This window comes from Equus quagga, chromosome 5 (assembly GCF_021613505.1).
Source record: "Equus quagga isolate Etosha38 chromosome 5, UCLA_HA_Equagga_1.0, whole genome shotgun sequence".
Lineage (NCBI taxonomy): Eukaryota > Metazoa > Chordata > Mammalia > Perissodactyla > Equidae > Equus > Equus quagga.
This window is the reverse complement of record NC_060271.1, coordinates 40,832,040-40,858,056: the sequence shown is the minus strand read 5'-3', so window position 1 is coordinate 40,858,056 and position 26,017 is coordinate 40,832,040. Positions and strand designations below refer to the sequence as shown.

Here is a 26,017-nt window from a genome sequence, read left to right as displayed (position 1 = left end):
CAGGGCACTCAGTTCTTTTGCACAGTTCCGTTTGAAGTGAAAGCTCAATTTAGGAGGTCAGGCAACTGTGGTCTTAAGGGTGAAGTGACACTCTGCCTCTCAGAACAGGCATCCTTGTTCCTCCTGCTTGCCTTGGATAAGTCCTCTCGTCCATTTCTCCTCCTCTTGGAAAAGCTAGTGAGTGGATGGGATAACTGAGCAAGACTTTGTTAGTTTTGCTCTCTATCAATAATATTTTGATTGTCAGTGTCACACACTTGGCAAGGGGCTGGTAGACCTTGGAATTCGGCAAGTGGCAGAGGTGAAGTTACTGAAAGAGCATCTTTCAGAAAGGCAAAGGGCTAGTGATATCAGATTATGCAAATTGATACCCCAACTAAAAGAAAATTTTAGGCTTTATTAGAGTTGGCTAATTCTTCCAAAGGCAGCAGCTAAAGGAAGACTTGAGGCAGACAGAGGAGGGGAGGCTGTTTACCTGCCACAGGACGGGGACACCCTTCGCTCCCATCTCTGCTCTGCTCAGCTCTTGCTCAGTCCCTCTGCGGTTAGATTATTCCTTGCAGATAGCAATCAACTGGAAGGAAGTGTGTGTGTCTAATTTGCATGAGATTATTTAAAACAAAAAAAAAAGGTCTGCATTAGTCAGGGTGATGGTAAACAACGCAAAGAGATGCCTTTTATAATATAGCCTGTGCCTCAGCTTTCAGAGCCAAATATAATTCACTTACAATTGGCAGTTTCCTTTATTATTTCTTTTAACCTTTTGGATTCTGCAAGGTCTCAGTATCAGCTCTCCACTGTTTATCTCCGTGCGGGTGAGTGGGAATCTGGATGTCTTCTGTGTGGGTCCTGTGACAGTACCTCGTTCCTAAAGGCATTGTTATTCTGCACCGGGAGCTGATGACTGGGCAGATAACCACTGTGTTCTGAGAGGGGGACGCCCCTTGCCCCCAGTCTCCTCAAGTCCCAGATGAGTCACCTGAGTCCAGTAGAGTCCTGAACCTAGTTGGTCTTCCCTAAGCTGGGGACACTCTGGAGGAAAAGGACTTTAAGTGAAGCATAAACACCAGTCTATGAGAGGCCTTTGGATTTATTTGGGTTAGAATATTAGAGCGAGATGAGATCACTCCACCCTTGTCACTCTGGTGTTGTTTAAAAGTTGTCCAGTTTGCAGATAGGATCCACGGGTTCACTTCCTGTGTTGTTTTGGTATTAGCCCCCAAACAACATTCATTGGCTCTTACCTATGGATGGGGTGCCAGGGTGTGGATGGGGAAAGACAATTTAGCCCTTATCTAAACCTCTTTAACAAGATTGAAGACTTGAGACAATTTCGGAATCTGCCATTTGATATTTTGTAACTCTTTGCTTTAGTGGGAAGTCACCAGGCTGGAGATGGAGAGCCTTGGTTGTCATCCGGTGGTACTGTGCCCTAACTAGTAAGATCTGAGGCATATTTTTCACCTCCCTGGGCCTCAGTCTTTTTACTGTTAAATGAAGCCAATGGCTAGGATAATAGTCCAGCTCTGAAGTTATGTTATTCAGTGAGATCATTAAAAATGCATGTTTTTTTAAAAGGAGAAAAATGATTCATTTTATGTAACTAAATCAAAATCTTGACTCTCCAGAGAACTAGGGATATCAGAATTCCAGCCAATGTAAATTTAGAGCATCGGATGATAAGGTCTCTCAAAAACAAGAGCTTGGAAGGAAGTGGTGATGCCCTTTAAACCACGGCCTCACTAGTGGGCTCGGCTGCAATAATACAATGAACATGTTTTATTAGGAAAAGAGGCTTCGTAAAAGCTCAGGGCCAGAGGGCAGAACAATGGGCAGGGAGTCCTGTCCCTTTAACCAGCTCCAGCTCTCAAGGCCGCAGCACAGCCTGTAACTTACTGTATATTTCCCCAGCGTTAAACATTATCGTACTTGTTTATATTTGAAAGAGCCAAAAGGGAAAATGAGAATGCAACTGAATGCTCCTTTTGGGAAAATTATCCTCATTTGCAGCCAGTGGCTGACAAGGCACACGAACCACCAGGTTTATAAAATTCCATAGTGTACCAGTGACCATCAGCCTGTGCTGACGTCGCATGTGCCGCTTTCTTCTCTAATGGCTGATTATAAACTGGTTAAAATAGTGTCTTTCCTACTAGAACTCTGAAAGGGGTTCCCCTTACCTATTTAGAAGGAGACTGGCAGTCACTAACAGGCTGGAGCCGGAGAGGGGGAAACGTGTTCTCCGTTTTTGCCTGGCTTGTCTGTCTGTCCTGCTCCTCTTCTTGGGAGGCCAAATGATGGGTAAAGCAATCCCTTTGCAGCAAGCTGGGGAATTTGGAAGGAAGAATGTCCCCATAGAGCTTCATATACTCAGATTTAACTTTTGTATTTTAAGGTGCTCGGCGTCTGTAAATGATCTTTGCACCCTGGCAGCCTGTTCATCTGCCCTGTCAGTCTATTGAGAGCATGGTGCACTCTGGGCCAACCCTGCAGCACCCAGACTTCACAGAGGTGTCACCTTGCCTCCCAGTGGCTAGCTCCACTGGATGCAGAGTGGAAAGAGAGGAAGAGCTGCAGTTTTAAATGGGGACAGACTTCAACTGCTCAGCGCAGAGGGGAGAGAAAGGGTTCAGGGCTGTTTGGAATAATTCAGGCACTCTCCATTGACTGCTTGCGGTAGGGCATGAAAAGTTTGAGGGATGGCTGCAGCCAACTCACACACCAATATGGTGCAAGGCAGTGCTGTGCTTTAGAGCATTAATGTGCTCCATCTATTAGCCCCTTGGCACAGAGCGTGAGGCACCATGCTTTGGAAGATGCTGATCCTCAGAACCTCCTTGTACTTCATCTACCCCCAGGGGCAAATATACCATGCTGTGGGCCTCTAATGGAGAGCTGCTGACCAGATGTGGAAAAGCTCTCGGCTCTAGTTTAAAAGCTCTGTGCTGCGGCCGGACTGGATATTGGGATTCCCGGAACAGCAAGGGCTGGCCGAAGTGGTCTTTTGCAGACTGGCAGTGACCTCCCACCTGTTTTTCCCACTCTCAGCAGCTAGAGCACTTCTGTACACAGAGTTGCTTCCTGAGCTGGCTCTGTGGGAAGTTTTTCTCACACCTTGTGCCACACTTCTTCCCTATTCTTTGGGTTGCTTGATGCCCTTGTCCTCTCCCCGCAGAACCAATGTCCCTAATCTGCCTCAGAACCGGTGAAAATATTCTAGCTGTGTGCCTGCCAGAAATGTGATCTTCATGGGTTTTTCACTTGCCTTTTATTCCTCCATGGGCAAATCCTCTCCACATGTTAAAGCCACTGCAGATGGCGCCTTGCTATTTTCTGATGTCCCGAGTGTAGTGTGGTTTAGAGTGTTGGGAGGATTAAAAAAAAGGGAAAAAGAAAAACTAGCCAAAGGCGATACAGGCAGCCTATGATAGAGTCGAGTAATAATCATCTGAAAGTTTAGGCCTGGCCTTGTTTTGATCTGTTTTCTTGTTTTATTTTCTTCTTTACATTCTGTATCCCATTCATACTAATCACAGTCAGTCCTGATTTTTCTTTTTATTTCTGCATTTGTCATAAAATAAAGCAAATTATTCCCGTCTTAGGAAACGATCTAGACTAATTAGTCGTCTCACCCAATAATTAGTTTTTTGTTTCCCTGTCTGTTTTCATGCATTATTGTTAGTTTTTTCCCCTCTTTTTTTAACACCATTACAGATTAAAATGAGCCACATTTGCAGTTGATGGTATCTGTTTTCAGGGGAAGAATGGAGAATTGCAGTACGGAGCGACTTCAAAAGCAGCAATAAACTCAAGGATAAATTAAGGAAATTGAATGAGCCACATTTGGAAGCAGTGTTGAGGCTAATATTCTGTCGCTTAAGGTTAAATTGCAACTGAGAGAGGTTCCGGAGAATCCGAAATCGGGGAGGCAACTTACCAGGATGCTAGGCATTCTGTGGCTCTCAGGGTCTCTTCTCAATGAAGATTTTGTTGCAGCCATGGACAGTGGCAAAGGCACTCACCTGCAATGATGTCCTCTTCTCCCCTAGGGCTGACGGATGAAGAGATTGATTTGGCTTTCCAGCAGTCGGGCACGGCTGCCGATGAGCCTTCGTCCTTGGGCCCAGCCACACAGGTGGTTCCTGTCCAGCCCCCTCACCTCATTTCTCAGCCGTACAGTAAGTCACCCACTCAAACTCCTGCTTTAACCTTGATTGGGGTTCAGGACTCTGGCCAAAGAGCTGCGCTTCCCGTGTGTCTCCTAGACTCAGCAGGCCGGGGGAAACTGGGAGTAGTGGACAGCTCTTAGGTTTTTCCAAAAGAATGTGACACACCCAAATCCTCTCTAGACAAACTTTTAGGAATGTGACAAAGCTTTAGGAAGAGACAAGAAACCAGAATAAGTGAGTTTATTGTGCTGTTTCAGGTATTTTGGTTACAAGCAAGAGTCTGTGAAAGTATTTATTGGTTCTATTTCCATTTTCTTTTATCAGTTTTGCATGTTGCTGTTTCACTGATAAGAACATGAAGATCTGATTCATGAGTGCATTCTCGTTTGCTCACTGGAATAACTTGTCTCCTAATTTTATTTTTAAAGTTAATATTAGTAGATTTAGGCTGGCCCCTCCCCATTTTCGTCCTTCCTTCCTTCCTTGTCCTGGCTGTACCATGTATATTTATGTAGTGGCAATCTGTTAGAGAATTTCAGATTAAATGTAAAGGTCGTTTTTGGATGTAGCTTTTAATTATTGCATAAGAATGTGACCCACGAGAGGTTTTTGTTGTTTTTAATGAAAGCTGTTTTAGGAATAAAGGTTCTTCAGTCTACTAATAAATGTACACCTCCAAAATACAGCCAGAACGCCTTCTTTACGTCACTTATAAAAAGTCTGAAAAGGTTAAAATTGACTCCACAGCAATGGAAAAATAGCTCAGTTTTGTGTCTTCAATGTAACTCAGCCTTGGATCTACCGTATTTCAAAATGTCTTTTGTGTAAATTGCCTACATTTTAATTGTCTATCTCAGAAGTTTTATTTTTTCAAAACATGATTTAAAACAGTGTTAGATATCCGATTTTAAAAGGTGTGATTTAAAATGCCAGACTTGTTCTAGCCTCTCCCACGTGGTCTGGAGCTGCCTCTTGGCCCTGGCCTCACCGTCCTCCTCACTGGCTCCGCTGCAGCTAGGGAAGTGTCATCATCGTATAGACAGCACAGGGGCCAGGCAGTGGGTTAGCATCTGCTTTGTGTGTCACAGGTCTCATTTAGATGTCTCCTTTCTTTTGCTTTCTGGATAAGGCTGAATGGATGAGGCCAAGTAGCACACACTCAAGTTGATCTCATCCGTGGTCCCCTTGTCTAACAAACCACTGGCATTGTGTGACCTCTGAGACGAGAGGAACAGTGCTCAGTGGTGAGCCTTCTGTCGGGGCAACTGAGTCAGTAGCAGCTACTTGTCAGCCTGGGACTCCTTTCTGCTTCCTGGCCAGCATCCTTTCTGATCCAGTGTGTTAGCTTTGGGTTGCTAAACATACTCTCCATGTTTCTTTTTAACCAATGGCTAAGTCTCCACACTTTTTCTTTAGTTGTGTCCCTGGGCCTAGCCGTTTAATGGGATTTGTTGAGGACGGGCAGTGGCAGCTGGGGTGCAGAATTTTCTAAGATGCACATCTGTTCTATTCCAGCTGTTTTCTCCATGGCTTAATACGGAACAGGTCTCTTGGCTACTTGGAAACTTCTTGCTCAGAACAAAGAATTGTTCTGGTTGGTCACAGAATTGGCCTAAAACATTATGTGTTTGCCTACTTTCACTATGCACAAAGGGTTAAACTGTTAGTCTTTCTGAAAGAGACAAAAGAATGGGATGGGGAAGAGCGGTTCAGTCATTTAAATCATTCTGCTGTCCAGATCTTGCAGAGAAAAAGCATTACACGGTTAGATATTTAGGTAGGAATATTTTTAAGAGTCTCTCGTCCCTAAAAATAAAATACATCTTCTTAGAGACAGAATCCTTCCTGCTGTGACGCTAGTATAAAAACAGTGGTAATGGTAATGTTAAATACCTGAAATTTTAGTTGTCACCGTGGAGCTTCCTTCTTCTCGTGCCGTTACACGGCTCCTTTCAGCTCCGGGGTCGACTCTTCCTCTTCACTTCTGTACTTTTGCCAAGAGGTGTCAAAACTGCTCCAAAAAAAAAAAAAAAAACTTGATTTTGATTAATATAGAGAAACAAGACTTTGCCTGACTGATAATAAAACTGATAAATGACATTTGAATTACTTGTAGCAGTAATTTATTACATAAAATATCTTTTATTTGACATGCGATTAGTTGCTGGAAGCATCACTCAATCTGACTAGTTTAAACATGCTCTAAAATGAACCCCAGTAAAAACCAGGGCTGTCTGCTGCTGGCGTTATGAAATATACTAATCCTGGAGTGAGGAAAAAATCTGACTTTAAATATTTAAATGATTAATTGGGTTTATATATTTTTTTTTTACCTTTCTAACCCCCTTAATTACAAGCAAACTCAGGGGAGTTTCTGAACTAGGTGTGCAATCTGCATGCTTATCACTGAGGCATTGTCTGCGTCCTGGGAGGGATTTATGGCCTCCATTCATGTGTGTTCCTGCCGATTTTACATCTGGAGCTCCGGCAGCCCTTCCCTTCCATTTCTTGGCTTTTTAAGGACATTCCATCTCTGAGCCCAGGCCTAGAAAATGGGATTCTTTAGGCTCAGCCCCAAATGCTCATGTCTTGGAGAAGGATAGATTTTCCGAGACGACCCCAGGGAGCCCAGTGTTCCTGGATTGTCACCTCTGGATCTGCCAGCCCTCCTGCTTGGTGGCAGATGTCCTGCTCGTTGCCTCTTTTAATGCCTCTGCTCTTGGGTGAATGTGGTTGACCTTGAGCTATTAGTAATGTGAGTATCACCAAAGAGTACATGGAGACCTGCCAGAATAGTACCAGTTCAGTTCATCAGTATTTATTAAGCACCTACTGTATGCTCAGTACAGTATCGTGAGGGATTCAAAACATAATCTGTAAGAACCTTACATTCTCTGGGAGAGAGAAGATAAACTCTTAAGAAAAGAATAATAATATAAGACATTGTGATTTAATGCCAAAATTAATTACACAGACAAGAAATTCCACAAGAATACAGAAAAGAGAAAAAATTAATGTGGGCTAGAGAAGTCAGGAAGGCTTTGTGAAAGTGGTAGGAGGTTGACATGAGGGGAAACTTGGCGTCACCTGATGTGGGAATAAACCAGTGTTGTCAGAGCTTAAAAGAAAATCGGGTAGAACTCAGAAAAGTCAGGCTGGGATTCGAGAGGAAATTTGACATTCTCTGTTTCTAGTTTTGGCTTCTCTTTGTTCGACTTTGAAGCAGGAATCAGTATGTGCGTATGTGTGCAGTGCCTAGCACAGTCCTGAACATAGTGCCTGCTTGATTGATTTGTTCCAAGCTGATTTTTCTTCTCTCCTCCCAGAAGGACAAGAAGCAAGGTAGTTTTGAGACATAGGCAGGGCCAGTGTGAATTTTGTAGGATAATTTTTTCTTAGGCTTAAATAGTTTCCCTTCACTGTTTTTGATGAACAATTTAGGCCTTTCAAAGACTGACCTATAGCTTTAGTTGCCTCTTCTTAGAATAGGATGCAAACATCTGAGGTTGGTGGAAGGCTTTGATGTTTGATTAGAAATCCTGAGAGAGTGTTCTTTCTCAGTTTGTTCCTTTTATAGCCCTGTTTAGTAACATAGACTTACCCTTGATTGTCTTCATTAGCTAATTAAGCAAGCCCTTATTATTGAGTACCTGCTATGTGCCAGGCACTGTGCTGGACCCCTGGGATGAAAAGATTCATAAGACCTCGTCACTCTTCCCCAGTTTTTCCTGTCTAGTAGGAAAGGCAGTTACACAAACACAGCAGTGCCTATCAGGTGAGCCCAGGTGGAGACAGTGGCACTGACAGGGCGAAGGGAGATGTTTAACTGGATCTGGAGCATGATTGGTTCAGTGGCCAGACAGGTGGACAAGAGCATCCAGGCTAAGACAAAGGCACATGGCTGTGAAACCATGTGATGTTCAGAGCGGCTGGAGCTTAGGATAGGGGTGTCAGAAGAGATGACCCAAGAGGGAAGCGGCAGTCAGGTCATCACCATGGTGGAGGACAGTCAAAAAGCGCATTGCTTTGTTTTGTTTTCTAAGATTAACACCTGAGCTAACATCTCTTGCCAGTCTTTTTTCTTTTTTTCTTTTCTTCTTCTCTCCAAAGCCTCCCAGTACATAGTTGTATATTCTAGTTGCAGGTCCTTGTAGTTGTGCTGTGTGGGACTCTGCCTCAGCATGGCTTGATGAGCAGTGCCATGTCCACACCCAGGATCCAAACCAGTGAAACCCTCGGCCACTGAAGCAGAGCGCACAAACTTAACCACTTTGCCACTGGGCCGGCCCCATAAAGCACATTGGTTTTTTTTTACTTTGAATTGCATCATCTAATTATTTTGGGGACTGTATTGCCTATCTGACCATATTATTGTTAGACTAATATTAAAATTATTCATATCAGCTGAGCAGGTGCTGCGTGGGGAATTAAGGAAGACGGCCTAGGAGGGTGTGGATGAGGCAGTGGTCCAGATGCTCTGCCTGCAATGCCATTTCACTCTTCTCTGCCTGGCCAGCTCATTGCTGTTCTTCAAGGTCGGGGGCAGCTGTTGGCTCTTCCAGGGACTCTTTCCAGTGCCTGTATTCTGACTAGGATGGAGGTTCCCTGTGGCTTTCTCAGTCCCCTGCTCCCCCCTACAGTACCCTTAAATGTTTATTTGTGTCTTCTCTGTTAGACTGGGAGTTTCTTGAGCTAAAGGCTTTTTTTTTTTTTTTTTTTTTTTTTTAAATCTATGACCCAAGGCTCTCACTTAGCTGCTGTTCTAGAAACGCTTGTTGAATGAATAAATGGTGGTGGAAATGTGCTTGAGAATTGAAAGGCTGGTGTGTGATACCATCAATGTAGGGGAGCTGTCTAGGGAGCCAATCAGTGAGGGCTTCCGTGTGCTCAGCTGTGCAGGCTGCAGAAGTAGAGGACAGGCCCGCCTTCAGGAGGCTACCCTTTAATGTAGTGGGACGTCCAGCACTTGGGGAAGTACAGCCAAGACTAACCATGCCGCCTTGTATGTTGAGAATGGTGAGAGCTATCAGAATTTGTGATAAAGGAAACTCCCAGGGCACTAGTCTTAGGTGAGGCTGGATGGAGGAGGCAGGACTTGAACTGAGCTTTGAGAGCCAGGACGCTGTGGCCGCCCAGAGGTGGAAAGGAGAGCATCACTGCAGAGAGGGTACAGCAAGGACCTGGGGCTAGGGACAATGGGAGTGCTTGTAGAAGGGGCTGGGAGTCACAGGTGCCTGTGGACTGCCTCTGCCTTCCTACCAGGAAATGAAAAGTCACGGCTTTCTCCTATTTCTCTCGCTTCCGTTTCTCTCTGCCAATTTAGCACACAAATTTCACTTTTTGCTTCATAAAAGTTACCGGTTTGTATACGCAGAAAGTGTTTCTGTGATTTGAGGAAATTGTATTTTTTCTTCTTTTGTCCATGTGACTGGTTTAGCATGGCAGCTTTTCAAGGGCCAGCACCCTGTCTGTTTTGTGTTACACCTTGTGTCGTGTCATGTGAGTGTGAATAAACACTATCCGTGAGTATTGAAGAGGGCATGTGTTACAGGAAAGAACTGAGTAAAGAAATCCTTTCCTTAGGTTTCTTAGGCCATTGAAAGAGTCTTTGGTGTTGGTGGTGGCTTGAATTATGGCTGGGCTGACAATGCAGCCTGTGTTTTATAAGATTCTGCAACAAATAACAGAAAACTCAAAATAAGAGTAGCTTAAACAAAATAGAAGAATATCTCTCTGTTATGTAAATGTAGGCAGTTCAGGCTGCTGTGGTGGCTCTGTGGTCTTCAGGGACCAGCTCCTCTCATTGCTCTGCATCCCTGACACCTGGATGGCATCCATCTTGTGCTTCAGTTTGACTGCTCTAGCTCTCACTGTCCCATCTGCGGTCCAACAGCAAGAATGGGGAGAAGAAAGGAAAAGGACAAGCCATCTTCCAAGGTACACCCCGTGGAAACTGCCCACATCACTTCCACTTTCTCCCCATTGGCTGGAACTCAACCATATGACCATACCTCTCTGCAGGAGCCAGTGAGAAATGCAGTTCTTGTTCTGGTGGGGCATGTTCCTAGCTTTTCATATCCCATAGAAAGTTTGCGTTAGAACAGAAAATTCAGGATAATGGTTTCCTCTGGGTGGAGAGAAACAAGTGGCTAGCTTCAGAGGTGTTTGGAAAGTTTTAGCTGGTAAGGTAGGTGGGTTTAGGATTGCTAATTTTATTGTCATGCTTCATAACTTATATAAATGTTATATTCTTTTGTATGTATCAAATATTACAGGGTACATTTTAAAAAGTTGAATTAGGATTCTCAGGTTGCGCTTCTTCCCTTTGTCTTAGCTGCTAACTGAGCAGAGGAAGAACTTAGGGCCCACCATCCTGGATATTTTTCTCAATCACTGCTGACTTCCTTTAGCTCTTTTTTTTTTTTTTTTTTAACTCTGAACAGACGTTAAAAAAGCTTCATTGAAGTATAATTTACGTAAAACAAAATGCACCCATTTTAGTTGTACAATTTGAGTTTTGAGAAGTGTACACACCCCCATGTAGCCATCACCACACTGTAGAACATTTCCAATACCCCAAAAGGTTCCCTGTGCCTGGTTCCCGGCCAATCCCACCCCACCTTGTCTCTGGGGCAACCACTGGTCTGCTTTCTGTTGCTTCCAACTAGACTTCTTTTTCCTGGCATTTTATAAAAATGGAATCATACAGTGTGTGTACCCTCTCCTATCTGGTATCTTTTGCTCAGCATAGTGTTTTTGAGATTCATCTGAGCTGTGCGCACAGAAGTTCCTTCTTTTTTGTGACTGACTGGTATTCCGTGGCACAGACGCACAGTTTGTCCTTTCACCAGTTGAGGGGCTTTGCGTTGTTTCCAGTTCGGAGCCATTACAGAAAAGCTCTTTGAACATTCATGTGTAAGTCTTTGTTTTATTTCTCTTATCTTTATTTTCTTAAATGCCTAGGAGTAGAGTTACTGGTTATATGTTAAGTATATGTTTAACTTGATAAGAAACTGCCAAACTGTTTTCCAAAGTGGTTGTGCTGTTTTGCATTCCCGTCAGGAAGGTATATGAGAGCGCTGTGCTCTCACTAACAGTTAGTATCCTCAGTCTTTGTAATTTTAGCTATTTTAATGTGTGTGTAGTGGTATCTCATAGTGGTTTGGGTTTACATTTCTGTGATGACTAATAATGTTGAGCATCTTTTTACATGCTTATTGTCCATTTGCATGTCTTCTCTTTTGAAGTGTCTGTTCTAGTCTTTTGCCCATTTTTAATTGTCATTGTCTTGTTGAGTTGAAAGAGCTCTTTACATATTCTGGATTCAAGTTCTTTGTCAGATATATTTATTGTTAGTATTTCCTCCCAGTCTGGGGCTAGCTTTTTCTTTCTCTTTACATTGCCTTTTGAAAAGTGAAAGATTTTAAATTTGATGACATCCATTTATCTTATTTTTGTTTTACAGTTTTTGGTATTTGTGTCCTGTCATGTGAAGCCTTTGCTTACCCCAAAGTTAGAAAGATTTTCTCCTATGTTTTCTTCTACAAGTTTTATAGTGTTAGCTTTTATGTTGAGATCTGTGATTTATTCTCAGTTAACTTTTGTGTATGGTACAATGTGAAGGTCAAGGTTCGTTTGTCCCTATATGGGAAAATATATGCATCGGTCTATTTCTAGACTCTTCTTTATAAAAAGTTATTTTTTAAACAAAGCTATTGAAGTGTATTTTGCATATTATAAAACTCACCCATTTCAATCGTACAATTCAGTGATTTTTTTAGTAACTTTACCAAGTGATGCACTCAAAAATCAGTTTAGAGCACTGCCAACCAACAGTCTGCTCTCTGTTTACTCTGCTCTGAAGTCCTGCCTTTTAGAAAATTTCATGTAAATGGAATCATACAGCATATAGTCTTTTGTGTCTGGTTTCTTTGCCATAACATAATGCTTTTGAGATTGATCCATATTGAGATAAATATATATTTTATGTATATTATATGTGTGTGTATGTGTGTGTGTATATATATATGTAAATAAAACCAGGTAGTAAATATTTTAGACTTTGTGAGCTACATGTTTCTGTCACATAGTCCCCCTAACCCTCCACCCCTCTTCTCCTCACAATCCTTTAAAAATATAGAAACTGTTCTGAGCTCACAGCTGAATAAAGCAGCCTGAGGTGGGACTTGGCCCACTGGGCAGCTTGCTAACTCCTGTTATTCCATTGTATGGATGTACTGCAATTTGTTTATCTTTTGACCATTGATAGTTGTTTAGCTTGTTTCCAGTTTGGGGCTATGGTGAATAATGCTGCCAAGAACATTCGTGTATAAGGCTTTGTGTGCACATATGCTTTCCTTTCTCTTAGGTAAATACCTAGGAGTGGAAGGCCTTAGCCACATGTTATGTGTATGTTTAACTTTATAAGAAATTGTAAAACTATTTTCCAGTATGGTTGCACATTTTACATTCTCATCAGCAGTGTCTGAGAATTTGTTACTCCACATCCTTGTCAACACTTGGTATTCTTGGTTTTTGAGTTTAGCCATTATAATGTACATGTAATAGAATCTCATTGTACTTTTAATTTGTAGTTCTCTAATGACTAATGATGTCAAGCATATTTTCATGTGCTTGTTGGCCGTTCATATATCTTTTGTGAAGTATCTCTTCCAATCTTTCCTCAAAATCACCTTGTTTGTATTTTAATTATTGAGTTGTGAAAGCTCTTTATGTACCTGGTTACAAGTCCTTTATCAGATATATGTTTTGCAGCCATTTTCTCCCTGCCTCTGATTTGCCTTTTCGTTTTCTTGACAGTGCCTTTTGAAAAGTAAAAGTTTAAAATTTTGATGATGTCCATTTTATCACTTTTGTTTTCCTTTTATAGTTTATGCTTTTTGAATCTTAAGATATCTTTGCCTAACCCAAGGTTGCAAAGATTTTCTTCCGTGTTTTCTATTTTCTTACAGAAGCTTTATAGTTTTTACTTTTTTGTTTAGGTGTATGATCCATTTGGGGTTACTTTTTGGGTATGGTGTAAGGTGAGGGTTGAAGTTTATTTTTTCTCCCTACCGCTATCCCATTGTCCCAGCACAATTGTTGCAAATAGTATCCTTTCCCCATAGAATTACCTTGGCCTCTTTGTCAAAAATCAGTTGACCGTATAAGCATGGGTCTGTTCCTGGACTCTTCTGAATTCTTAGAGTTTAATTAGAGCTCATATTTTTTAATCTGTGAGTGAGAATATAGATATGCCACTCAGTGTCCTTCCTGCCTAACGATGACACTGCTGATAGCATCGCAGCTCATGAGACGTGGAAAAGATCGTCTTTCACAGGATGTTCACAGGAAGACAGCCCCTGGATTTTCAGATGTGGCTGCTGCTGGGCTGCTGTGGGGCCTTTGCCTTATATGCTGTGCAGGCACTTCTGTTCAGAGCAGAGCTGTTCTTTTTCTAGCTGCTGCGCTCCGGGTCGGTTTGTCTCTCTGACCACTGCCAGCCATCCACAGCCCTGTGCTTCAGCATGCCCCCTGCGCTGTGGCCAGCCCTCCACATCTCAACCTGTAGTACCGTTCACTGGTCACCAGTCTCTCCGTGCACTTAGCCTAGCAACTCGGTGCTGTACCAAGCACTGATCTGGCGGATTGGCTTGATTCCAGGACCTCACTGTGGATGAACCTGTCTTATCATTTAATTTTCAGGGTCGCTTCCAAACAAAGCTAATGGGATGATTTGAGAAGCTAGATACACCACAGTGTGAACTCACGGCTCCAGCCTTGATGAGTGTGGAGGGGACCACAGGTAGGGTTGCCTGGTTTCTGCCACTGCCTGGCCCTGTGCTCGGGCTGCCAGCCTTTCAAGGACGTGATAGTTTTTCCCTGTTGTCAGCTAGCACTCACTGGGTGCGGATTGTCCCAGCAGAAGGATTTCGTTACAGCTTCAGCTCTTTGTTATTGATGAATCTTTACTGGATTGTGAGATTTCTGTGTTGTCAATGAGTCTCTGACTTGGTGGTTTCAAGCTCGACATTGCTGTATTGTATGCACGATTCCCAGTGCCTCGCATATGTTCCTACTTGTTGATGCTTGTTCTCGCCTGCTAGGTGAGAAGTTCTTGGTTAACGGAGATATAACTAAAGGAACCGAGTAATGTTGGTTTCGTTGGTGTTCAGGGAATGGTTAAGGAACCATGGAGGTGCAGCTCTCCTGCCTCTGACATGGTCTCCTTTACAGTGGACTCAACTGAAACCTGAGCCTTTGGGCAGGCAGACCTCCATGGAGACTGTCAGAGCTCAGGCTAGTTGATGGAGTCCTTGGAAGGGTAAGAAAGGTGTTGAGTTTCAAAGAGCTCTACACTCTTCTCCCTACAACAATTTGTCTTCTGACCCCATTGCAGCCTAAGGCATAGGGCGGTCTCAGAAATGCTCAGGTGTGCAGGATGAGAATTATTGCCACAGTCGACTGTCTGTTTATCCTTCATGAGACACCAGAGATGTGGTATGTTGGTAAAGTACTGTGCCATTCAGCCAGTTAGCTGACTGAGCCTATTGGGAAAGTGCTGTGGATAATTTGAATCTGAATGACAGTAGAAGTATCATCGTGCCTGGGTTCTTTCAATCTAGCAAAGCTCTGCCACCTTCAGTCAAGTGGTTTGTGCCTAATAACAAGAGAAGAATGGGGGTTGGCCCAGTGGCTCAGTGGTTAAGTGCACACGTTCCGCTTTGGCAGCCCGGAGTTATCTGGTTCGGATCCCGGGTGCAGACATGGCACTGGTTGACAAGCCCTACTGTGGTAGGTGTCCCACGTATAAAGTAGAGGAAGATGGCACGGATGTTAGCTCAGGGCCAGCCTTCCTCAGCAAAAAGAGGAGGATTGGCAGCAGATGTTAGCTCAGGGCTATCTTCCTCAAAAAAAAAAGCAGAGAAGATTGTTTTTGGGAACCATCTGGTTAGTAGTGTGGAACCAGGATCTCAGATCTGAGGCTTCTTGCCTGCTTGCCTCTTGTCTGCCTCATCTGCAGGTAGGCATCTGCTCCCAGACTGGAGTTTTTAAAAAGCATGTTCATTCCATTTCCTTTACTTTGGAGCTAGAGCAGAAGAGTGACTGGCCCCATTTTCTGCCCTTGACTGTATAGTTCTGGACATTCAGGGAGCATGGTGACAAGCGAGGCCATAGCTCCAGGTGTTCTGCTCTCAGTGCCATTGTGGAGGTCTGCATGGGCCTTGGAAGAAATTGGCCCCATGGTGGGCAGGGGCAAGGACTCCAGGTGGTTGTGGCTGAGAGTTTGAGCCAGTTTCGGGTCATGCCAAGTGCTTTCTCTGTAGCTGTGGTCTGTTACCCTTTGAAAGCTGGGCAGTGGATAAGAGTTATCTCCATCTTCGTTTTTCTCTTTTTTTCATTTTGCCACAAGACAGAATTGTATCACACATCTCCAAAACGAGTAAAATGGCATTTCAGCTTCTTGTCTTTATAGACTCTCTGAACTTTAGGAAAGATCATTCTGGTCCCTTTTCATTAATAATGAAAACCAGGGGGCAATAAAATGTTCTTAATGCGAGCATGCAGGAACGAGGAGCAGTGGGGGTGAAGGGTGAGGCCAGCAGGGAGCCACAGGTGTTTCTTGGTGCTTGAGGAGGTCAGGGCTCTGGGATGGTGGGAGCATCTGTAGGAGGGATCCTGGTTCTTGGACCCCTGAGCTGCCGGCATCTGTTCAGCCTCGGCTGCTCCGGTCCCCAGAGTGAGAGGTTGTGCTTCTCAAGGCACAGTATGTTTGCAGGAAAGAAGGATGCAGCAGACTTCGGGGTCTGATCCAGTTTTTAGCTGGTTTCAGCTATTTTCTTGTAAGATCTTTAGTGGGTTTTTGAGAAATTAGTGGGGAATAGAATATTCTGGACATGTTCTCATTTTGAAGATGCTCTCTCTGAGAGTTTTGGCAGAACAGCTGGGTGTTCTGGGTGTGGATTAAAGCCCTCCTGAGCAGTGACTCTCTAGAAGAGTGTCAGTGTTACTCTAGCTTCACTTTTTCCTCCTAAAAATGAACTTGCACTAAATGTTGGATTTTGCGTCACAGCACTCAGAGCAGAGGAGGCTAGGAATGAGATAGAAGAGGCGCATTCCTGGGACTCAGGACCTCCAGGCTCAGTTTGATGAGTGGTGCTTGCTTATCTAAGTAAGTTTGCATCAGATGGGGTCAAAGTGGCAGAGCTCCCTTCCGGAGATGGTTTCTTAGACGTGACGCCTGAACATGTCTACACAGTCTGAGAGGGAGTGAGGAAGTCCTGGCTTGCCATAACCCAGAGCCCATAAAAGAAGAGATTGATAATTTATATAAGCATGAAAAACACCTGCATGCCATAGAACACCATAAGCAGAGTCAAAAGAAAAATAAATGAGAAATATTTTTGCAACTCCTATCATAGACAAAGGGCTAATTTCCCTGCTATATAAAAGTTTCTATAAATTAATAAGAAAATCGATAAATCGAGAAAAGTAGGAACCGTACACAGCACACTGAAAAGGAAATACAGATGAGAAGACACTCAGTAATAAGATAAACGCAAATTAGCACTAGAGTCAAGTACTATTTTTCTGCTCTAGTATTGGCAGAAATCTACGCGTGTGATTAACCCATTACGTTGGAGTAGCTGTGAGCAAGCAGGCTCTCATGTGCATGGCTGATGGCGATGAACTGGGTCACCCCCGCGGAGGGCATTTCACAGTATCTCTCAAAGTTGCAAATGTGTATACCTCTGTCCCAGCCTCTTAGGAATTCACGTTTACGGATGTACATGTACATGAAATGATATCTGTGCACGGTCACTGATGGTAGTATTGTGGGAAATAGTAAAAGATTGGAAGTAATCTAAATGTCCATCAACAGGGAATTGGTTAAATGGAATATTATGCAGTTATAGGAAAAAGAAGAATGAGAAATAGGAGGAGAAGAGAAGGAAAACAATAGATGTCTGTGTTGCCTTATTTGTGCATGAAAATTCTCTGGCAGGATAAACAGGAAACCTGACAGAGGCTGTTGGTGGTGGAGGGAGTCTGTTTGCAGTAGACTGACATATGCTCTGCGATGTTTTGAGCACATGGGTGTGTTACCTATTCAAAAACTAAACCAGAAAAGGGACTTGAGGACTGTGAGAGAGGCTACCTGTTGGTTATAGTTTGTGCAGGACACACTGGGGCTGGGCCACCTTGGGAAACTCGTGTGGAATCCACAGGCGGGGCAGGTGGAGGGGGAGAAGTGTGTGTTGGGGGGGGGTGCACCAAGGAGAGACTTTTCCAGGCTCCGCCATCACTGTCAACCTCTGCCTCCTGAGAGCCCCATTCAGAGGCTCGGGGAGGAAGGAGTGTCTCCCTTGCCCCCTTGGAGGTTTTTGCCACTTGTATCTTCTTGGTTGGGCTGCATGCCAGCAGCCTCTCCTCCCCACCTGCCCACATCCTGCCACTGAGCTTTAAGAACTGGCCCTCTCCTTCTTTCCTTTGGTCATGAAACTCCAGGACGCGACAGGTGGTACCTCCAGAGCTTGCAGGCCCAGGTGAGAGGTGAAGGCTGACAGTACTTCGGCTTTGCTCAGCTGAGTTGTGGTGCTCCTTTCAAAAGCTTCGGGAGTGCTGTTGCTCTTCCTTCTTCACCTGTCTCTCCCAAATTCACTTCTAAATCCCAGTTCCTTGTCATAGCAGCATGCCTTGAGTGGGTGCCTCTGGGTCACTTTCCACGGGCACCGTGGTCTGATTCCACAGACTGACCCATGTCCCACGCCGCTGACAGTTGTGGGAACAGTGGCCCGTGCCCCACAATGGCAGATCCCTTGAGAGGAGGCAGAGTGCCGCGCTGGGTGACCTGGACATGGCAGCTCCAGATGGATGTTCAAAATGGAGATGCTGCTTTCCTGTGTGCCTCACAGAGTCGCTGGGGCGTCAGATAAGATTATGGACATGAAAGCACTTTGTAAACAGTACGTGGGAAAGATTATGAAGTAGAAAACTCACCTCTCCTCTTGTGGAACTGGCATTTCCTTCAGGAGTTGGGGGAGCTTCGTACATGCTGTTCTGCAGAGCACAGGGCCGGGAGCTGCTCCTCCATGAAGACTGCCTGCCCGTTTCTGGCCTGCCCCCCCGCCCCCAGCCGCAGCATGCTGTTTTCCTGAGACATTTCTGTCCTAATCCCAGTCCCTGTTATGTTTTGTGGCCTTCCCTCTTCCCACCTGTGGTGTGCCCTCCCTTGTGCAGTCTCCTAAAACGGCTGACCTTGCCTCTCCCTTACGCAGTGCCTTCAGTGACCCACTGCTCGTGAAATGACGCTCAGGTCCCTTGGGCACACTCTCCACCTGGCCCCGCCTTTCCCTCTCTGTGCTTGCCGGTCTCCCCTTTGGGGAGGGCTTGGTGCTCACCCGGCCGCACTCTCCTTTGAGCACAGGTCAACCCTGGCCTTTGCCCTGCTCGTCCCCTGCCTGGAGCACTCTGTCCCCAGGACTGCACAGGTCTGGGCATCCGCCTCCTCCGAGGCCCTGCCGACCCCTGGCTGCCCTCTCCTGCCCTCCGCACTCTCGCATCGCCCTGTTTGGCATTCTTGATCACTCTCTGGAGTTACCTTGTTCAGTCATTCATAGGGTGTCTCCTCTCCACCAGGCTCAAGGTCAGAACAGAACAGGGCAGGAGGGTCCCGTTGCCACTGTCCCCACCTACAACTCCGTCAGGCACACAGTCAGCGCTTCGTGAAGTTTTGAATAAACAGATGATGCAGTGTCGTGTCATCCTGCCACCTGTTCCCCGGTTCTGAAGTGGCTCTTGTTCCTGTCTGTAATAGGGCATGTGGTCGTCTATTTATACATACCTAAGTGTGTTTAGGTCGGCCTCACTGGATCCTTGTTGCTTGAGGGCAGAGACCATGCCCTGGGTCTTCAGATCGCCTCTGCCACCTGACTCCCCACTCCAGGACTCACCTCATACTAGACACCTCCACACAGCTGGCCACAGTTGAGGCAGACAGCTCCAGGAGCTGGAGAGAGGAGGGGGACACAGCTGAGCGCGTTCCTGACAGTCACAGTCTGTCTGCTACGGTTGTGTGTCGCAGTTGCTGATCCATTACTATGAGGGACGAGACTGAGTACAAGTGCCTTTTCTCCTGTTGTGTCTTTTCTCCCAACCATAGGCCCTGGGGGTTCCCGGTGGAGAGATTATGGCGCCTTGGCTATCATCATGGCAGGAATTGCGTTCGGCTTTCACCAGCTGTACAAGGTAAGCCTGCTCTTCCCTGTGGCCCCGCCTTGGCTTTCAGCCCTGTCCCCCCTGCCCCCCATCTGGAGGTTTGTCTGGGGAGAGGCCCTCAGCCCTGGAGTGTGATGGCAGGAGGGGGTTTTTGTAGGGGCAGGGTGTACTGAGAAACACACTCTGGAGGAGGACGTCTGGCTCCAGTCCAGGTCCTGCCTCCACCTGCATGGGTGCACTTGGTAGGTTCAGACACTGCCTCATCTACTGGCACTTCTCCTCAAAGTCCCTGCTCTGCAGGGTGACTGTGGGACCCATTGATGGACAAGCCACGTCAGTGGTTAGAAGAGTGCCGGCACATCAAGAGCAGTCCGTAAATCTTTGAGAGACGGAATGACATGATGGTTAAGAGCGTGGACGCTGGAGCCCAGCTGCCTGTGTTGCATCCTGGCTCTGCCACTTAGTAGCTGGGTGATCACAGGCTCTGTGGTCTCATCTGTAAAATGGGGACAGTAGTGCCTGCCTCCTGAGGCTGCTGTGGAGCTGAAAGGAGTTGGTGCTGCTTTGGAAAGTGCTGTGTGCCTGGCACCTGGGAAGCACTCTCTGTGCTATTGTTCTATCTTAGTATTTAAAACTAGCTTTGAGAATCCAGTGTGATCATATTTATGGGATCTACTTTTTGTCTCCTATGTATTGTATTGGCATCTATATAAATCTAGGATTTTTTTCCCAGACTCCATGGTCAACTGTCAGGATCCCAGAGTTCACTGCTTACAGCAGAACTGCAGGCATGAAGTGAGCATTTACTTCCTTGATTCCAGATACTAACTACCAGATCCTAATGTTGATCTGAAACAAATGAGTCTTTTCCAGAAGATGCAGAGCCAGGGTAGGTCCCCAGAGATGAGATGAAACAGTGGCCAGAGGACTTACCCTATGCTGGCCCTGGAGAGAAGCCCCTTTCCTTCTGCTGCCGCCTGCAGCTCCAGCCCTTGTTTACAGACTTTTTAAAAAGAATGTGAATGAGTACCCAGTCTCACTGCTGTAACTTTCAGTATGTATGTGAAACATGTTTGAACAGTGCAATCTGAGGTTCTTAATTTTTGACTTAGTGCAAAAGCTAATGACAGAGTTGTAGCAGATTATAATTTTTTCAGTGTAACAGCTATTCTTGGAGTTGGACATTTCCGTGTCAGAAATCCAGAGGCACCATGTTCTGGGTCCTGGGACTTTTCCCTCTCACCCCATGCCTCCCCATACCTTGTGTACTAAAAGCCTATTTCCAGTCACTTAACTGCATACAATCACCAAGAAGAATAAAATGCTAAGTCGCAATTCTCAAATTAACGTCCCGGCTCTCCTAAGCAGTACCTAATCGTCACACGGCTGCCCTCCGACGGGCTGTGATCTGGTAGAAACGGAGAGCGTAGCTGCCCTGGGAGCAAAGCAGAGAGATCATCAGTTGTTTCCATGAAGCTCTGATCTTCGCTCTCTGGTTTAAAAAAGAAAAGAGACTTTGGAAGATCAGTCACAGTGGTGACAAGAGAGCCACTAAAACACCTGCTAATAGTTTCTTTAAATTAAAAAAAAAAAAGAGGTAAGAAACTGTCTTTTTGTTTTATAAATAGGGAAAGATTTAGGCTGGGGTTGCGTATGTGCTCCTTCCCTTGGCATTTCTGATCTCAGAAATGGAATTTTTAGTTCGTTACATATATAAGAATTTCTTGACTTTTATTCTTAGGAAATTTTCAACCTGGAACTAAGGCTGCATTTGATGAGTTTCAGCCCAGTTGTGGGTAATAACTCACATGGTGGTTGGAAAGCACTTTGCAAAATAGAGAGTGCGTCTACCCGTATGCTAAATAACGATCCTCACTTAGAGTGGCTCTTGAGATGAGTTCTCCCACAAACCCCTGTGAGAGACATCCTTTTCCTTCCCCAGTACGGAAAGCTTAATGGATAAGTTGCTGTCTTTTTTCCTATCTGGGCCCCGAATGGAGTAGGAACCAAAGTTCTCCTTTGGTCACACCTGCCAGGCCTGCGCTGTGCTGCCTTTAGTGTCATCCCACTGAAGTTGTTGACTGGTCTCACACTCCTGAAATGGGAGGGTGCCAAGTCCTGAGCTTTTGGAGTTCAGAGCACAGGTTCTTTCATCCGGCTCTCCCCTCGGGCACCCTATTGCCCACCTTCCACCCCTTTATACCGCAAAGCAGGCAACCAGTTTCCAGCTGCCTTCTTCCTGAATGTTCCAAGACCCTCATCTTCCCCTAGTCTGGGCTCCCCACAGCCTGGCTCCCTCGTTTGATTGCCTCGCAGCGTCAGCTTGCTTTTCCCCCATGGTCAGTTTCTTCTGGTTCTGCCCCTTCCTCTCCCTTTTGCCCCCGTGTCTCAGTTCTGGGGGAATTTGACTGTATTTGGCTCTTATCCGAAGGAAGCTTGTTCTGAGGATTCAAGGCTTAGCTTAGAAAAAGACTGAGGTGACTTCTTTTGATGGCCTCAGAATATCCGTATATTACCCCCCAGTAAAAGAACCAAAGGTCCCAGAAATCTGTTGTGGATTTTCATCTAGTTTCTCGAATAATTTTTTGCCTATTTAATTTTATTCATTTACTTCTGAATGGATAATTCATTCACATGCTTCAAAATGTTAAAGGTTTAGAAACGTATACAGTAAAAAGCTTCCCTACCCACTGGTCCGTGGAGGCCACCAGTGGTATCACTTTCTTATATAACCTTCAACGTTTTTATCTTACAACTTTTAAAGTAGAATTTTAAATATTTTTGTTGCAGAAGTATTATATGTAGCACCATAAGAAAACTAAGAAATGAACGAAGAATTCTCCATCACAATAGATCACATTGATTTTTTGTGTCCCTATTCCCTGGTCCTTATTCAGACAGAATTTTCACATGGTTGTAATTGAAGTCTGTAACTTTTGAATATCTTGTTCATTTACGGTGTTTGCCCAGAGTTTTCAAAACCCCGGGGTGACAGAGAGAAAGTTGGTCCGCAGAATTTCAGAGATTGTTGCAGGATAACCCCATGTATGTGCCCATTCCTCACGCCCACCCTGCTTCTTGTAGAAATACCTGCTCCCCCTCATCATGGGCGGCCGAGAGGACAGGAAGCAGCTGGAGAGGATGGAGGCGAGTCTCTCGGAGCTGAGTGGCAGCGTGGCACAGACAGGTAAAGATTAATGACTCCATCAAGTCACCCCTCAGAGCCTTCTCCAAGCAGCCCCTTCTCTGCCCCCTCCCCTTGCCCCTCCGTCTCCACTTTATGTGGTGACTTCATTTATCTGCTCTGAGAATCTGTTCACATTTGCAAATGAAGCCGCCGTCATTTCGGTTTAATTTGAAATTGCTTGTTTACTGTCGGCGCGGCCTCAATTAATTATGTTTTTACGGAAAGGCTCCCAACCTCAGAATATTAATAAGGGGAATAAAATGACAGCCTTTCTAAGGGCTGTAAAGTTCATTTTTAATTTCTGCTTCTATGAGGTTTTCAGGGGGGTTTTCAGCGAGTTCCCCCCTTCCCTCTAAGAATCCAACACGGGGTCAAGAGAGGCTGTAATTACTGTGGCTCCCGGGACCCCGGCCACCTCCTCTGTCATCGACTCCACCAGGCTTGCGTTCATTACCCAGTGCCCCAATGATGGTCCAGATTAGCTGGGACCTGTCGCACCAGAGGTGGCTTTTCTCCTTTATAAACTTGTTTACTAGGTGGAGGCTCTGAATCTTAAAAACTCAGGCAAGTGAGAGAGCCGCTGCCCCAGGCAGCAGTCTGTCCCTCCGGGGCCCATTTGCAAAGCACTCCAAAACCTGGTGGTGTGGTGGTGGCCCCAAGGCCCAGGCAAGGTCACATGACACTGGGGAGCTCTAGCCTCCTTGGGTTGAGTGGAGAGGGTAGGAAGGAGCAGTGGGGAAATGGGATTTGCAGTTTTTAACCACTCCTGGCTATTGTGGAGACCTGAGATGTGTCTCTTCCAGGGTTGGAGACTTTCCGTGAGTTCCATAAAGACACAGTGAGGCCCGTGAGATGAGGGATGCAGACGTTACAGAAGTTGGAAGAGCCAAGCAAATCATGAGCAGATATAATTAGAGGGGAGAGGTTTTGGACGGATATACTGTTGACCATGGACAACAACACAATAGGAAGATAAAGTAGAAATACTAGAGGTTAGATGCAGTGCAGGTGGATTACCCAGAGTGCAGATAAATTACACGGGTGGAGGGGATGTCTGCAGATAAATTAGATGCAGCAGCTTAAGGTGTGTGGACAGAGAGAAGGAAGAATCGGTGTGTATCATTTAACGGAGATGCACTGCTCTCTCCTCCCAGTGACTCAGTTACAGACAACTTTAGCCTCGGTCCAGGAGCTGCTGATTCAGCAGCAGCAGAAAGTCCAGGAGCTCGCCCATGAACTGGCCACAGCCAAGGTACTTGTCCCTGACTCTCTGGTCCTTCCAGGTCCAGGTCTACCCTGCATGGCTCTCTGCTGTCGTCCTTTGTGCCCAGTTTGCTATGTTCTGTGGGGTCTGACTTTGCCTTTTCCCACGCTGATTGCACAATAGGGGCCCACACCACCCTTGTAGAGAAAGGAGGCAGTCACCCTGTGAGTGGCATGGTATTCAGTGATCGAGGCTGTCCTTTCTGTCTCTGTGTCACCTCCCAATAGGAGGGAGGAAAAGCAGCTCTCTGCCTGTGGCCTTCCCATGACAGCACACACCTCAGCTCTGGAGGCATTCACTGTAGACACAGAGTGGTCTCTACCTGCAGATTAGGTTACAGGTCACAGCATTTCCAAGAACGATTCCAGGGAACAGGGTGGGAGGTGTGCCAAGGCACTGGGCTAGGCTCTGCTGCAGTGGTAGATTTTCAAAACCCGGGTCTCAGGAAGTCAGGTAACCCCTAAAGGAGTATAGAACCAACTGGGATTGACGAGGCCGGTTTCCAGTCCTCACTTCCACACCTGAAGCTGTCTTGGCAAAATCAGACCCTGGGATCAGATCGCCTGGGTCAAAATCCTCCTCTGCCGCATGCCAGCCATGTGACCACAGGCAAGTTACTTAATCTCTCAGAGTCTTAGTTTCCTCGTCTGTAAAATGGAGCTATAATGTGCCTCCTTCAGTGTGTGTTTACATGCTTAGAGCAGTGCCTGGCTCCAGTCGCTCCCAGGATTTCACTCTCTGGCCTGGGTTCTGTGAGTGTGTGACAGGGTCATTCCTGAGGCACTGTCTTGGATGGTGGTCCAAGGAGACAGTGGTCCAGTGTCTCCAGGGCGTCCACTGTCCTCCCCACTCCATCCCCTTCTGTTCTGCTTTCTGGCGGCTTCCATGCAGCCCTTGCTGTGAAGGATCTCACTCTGAGTGGCTCTCCCAGGGGAAGCGCTACCCCAGTGCACAACGAGGTGTGAGCCAGCGCTCAAATCTTTCGCGTTTGCAGAACCCAGCAAAATTGGAATCTTTCCATTTCCAATGGAATCTGGGATATGCCTCCAGTGAAGAGAGGGCCCTAGAATACCCTCCTTGGATCCGCCCCCCACAGAGGTGCTGCTTGCACCTCCTCCTCTGGGCTCTGGTTGGCAGTGGTGCACACTCCCCGGGGGCAGGCCAGCAGCCTTAAAGCAGCGTGAAGGCCAGCCCATTCCCCTCTATTATCTTTTGGAGAGGTGGCCTGCCAATGGCAAAAGCCATTCCGGAAATTGGAAAACTGTTTTCAGACCTCAAGCATTAAGATTAAGACCACATGTTGCATTTTGAGGGGAGGGGTCCCAGGATTGTGCTTGGTGGTTGAAAGCCACCTCTGAGAGTTTCCTTTGCTTTTTTTCTGTTGCCCCCTGCCCATCCCCACCCCTCTCATTCTGTCCTGCACTGAAGTGGGGCTCGCTGGTTTGGTGTCTAAACCCGTATGTGTGAAGACTTTGGTTACCCCGTAAACCAAAGGCCCAGAGCTGTGTTTTCTCAGCTGTAATGTAAGTTTTTGTCTCTGGCTTCCAAACTCCTACTGCAGCTCTGTAAAAAATTAAAAAGAAGAGCGTTAAGTAATTTAAAAACCTACATAAAACTGAAGGCTGGGAGTTTTCTACAACTGTTTTTTAAAGAGACTGGCTAAAAAGCCCCAGATGTCAGATTTTATTTCTAAATCCTGGCATCTGGCACCATATGCGTTTGGAAATTTGAGTCCTTTGTAGGCCGGTGAGTGGAAATTGCTCCCTTGTTAATGGGCTGCTATAGCTTTCAAGGTCTCAGAGAAGCCAGAACAGTGGCTCCTGGATCTGCGCTGTCTGGTGGTCTGGAGTGGAGACCCTGGGGGGATGTGTGTGAAGGCGGCGGGTGTTTGTGGGCGCTCGCTCCACGGCTGCCTAGATTTTCTTTTCCAAGACCTGCAGGCCGCCCTGAGGAGCTTCTCCCTGCAAAGGTGTGCCCACCTGGGGTGCTTGCCTGGGTGGGCCCCAAGCAGCCTCCATCCCATGTCAGAGGCTGGCTTCAGGCTGCCAGGAACACCCAGGGCCACTCCCCTCTGCCAGCCTCAGGCTCCTCGCATTCTCTTAAACCTACAGCTCAGGTTTTCTGTGTCAGGCTGGGTAGCGGTGTCAGGGAAGTGGGGGCCTTGCGTGATTACTCTGT

At 45.9% G+C, this 26,017-nt stretch overlaps 1 protein-coding gene across 2 annotated transcripts in view; it reads left to right on the top strand.

The window, feature by feature from the left end:
- PEX14 (peroxisomal biogenesis factor 14) overlaps positions 1 to 26,017 on the top strand; it is a 130,511-nt gene that overhangs the window by 99,895 nt on the left and 4,599 nt on the right. The window contains exons 4-7 of one of the 2 annotated variants that reach the window (XM_046662721.1): positions 4,050 to 4,178; positions 19,333 to 19,418; positions 22,473 to 22,575; positions 23,730 to 23,827. In XM_046662721.1, the coding sequence (XP_046518677.1) occupies positions 4,050 to 4,178; positions 19,333 to 19,418; positions 22,473 to 22,575; positions 23,730 to 23,827 (416 nt within the window). The remainder of the gene's footprint in view (positions 1 to 4,049; positions 4,179 to 19,332; positions 19,419 to 22,472; positions 22,576 to 23,729; positions 23,828 to 26,017) is intronic. The other variant, XM_046662722.1, reaches the window with a different exon arrangement.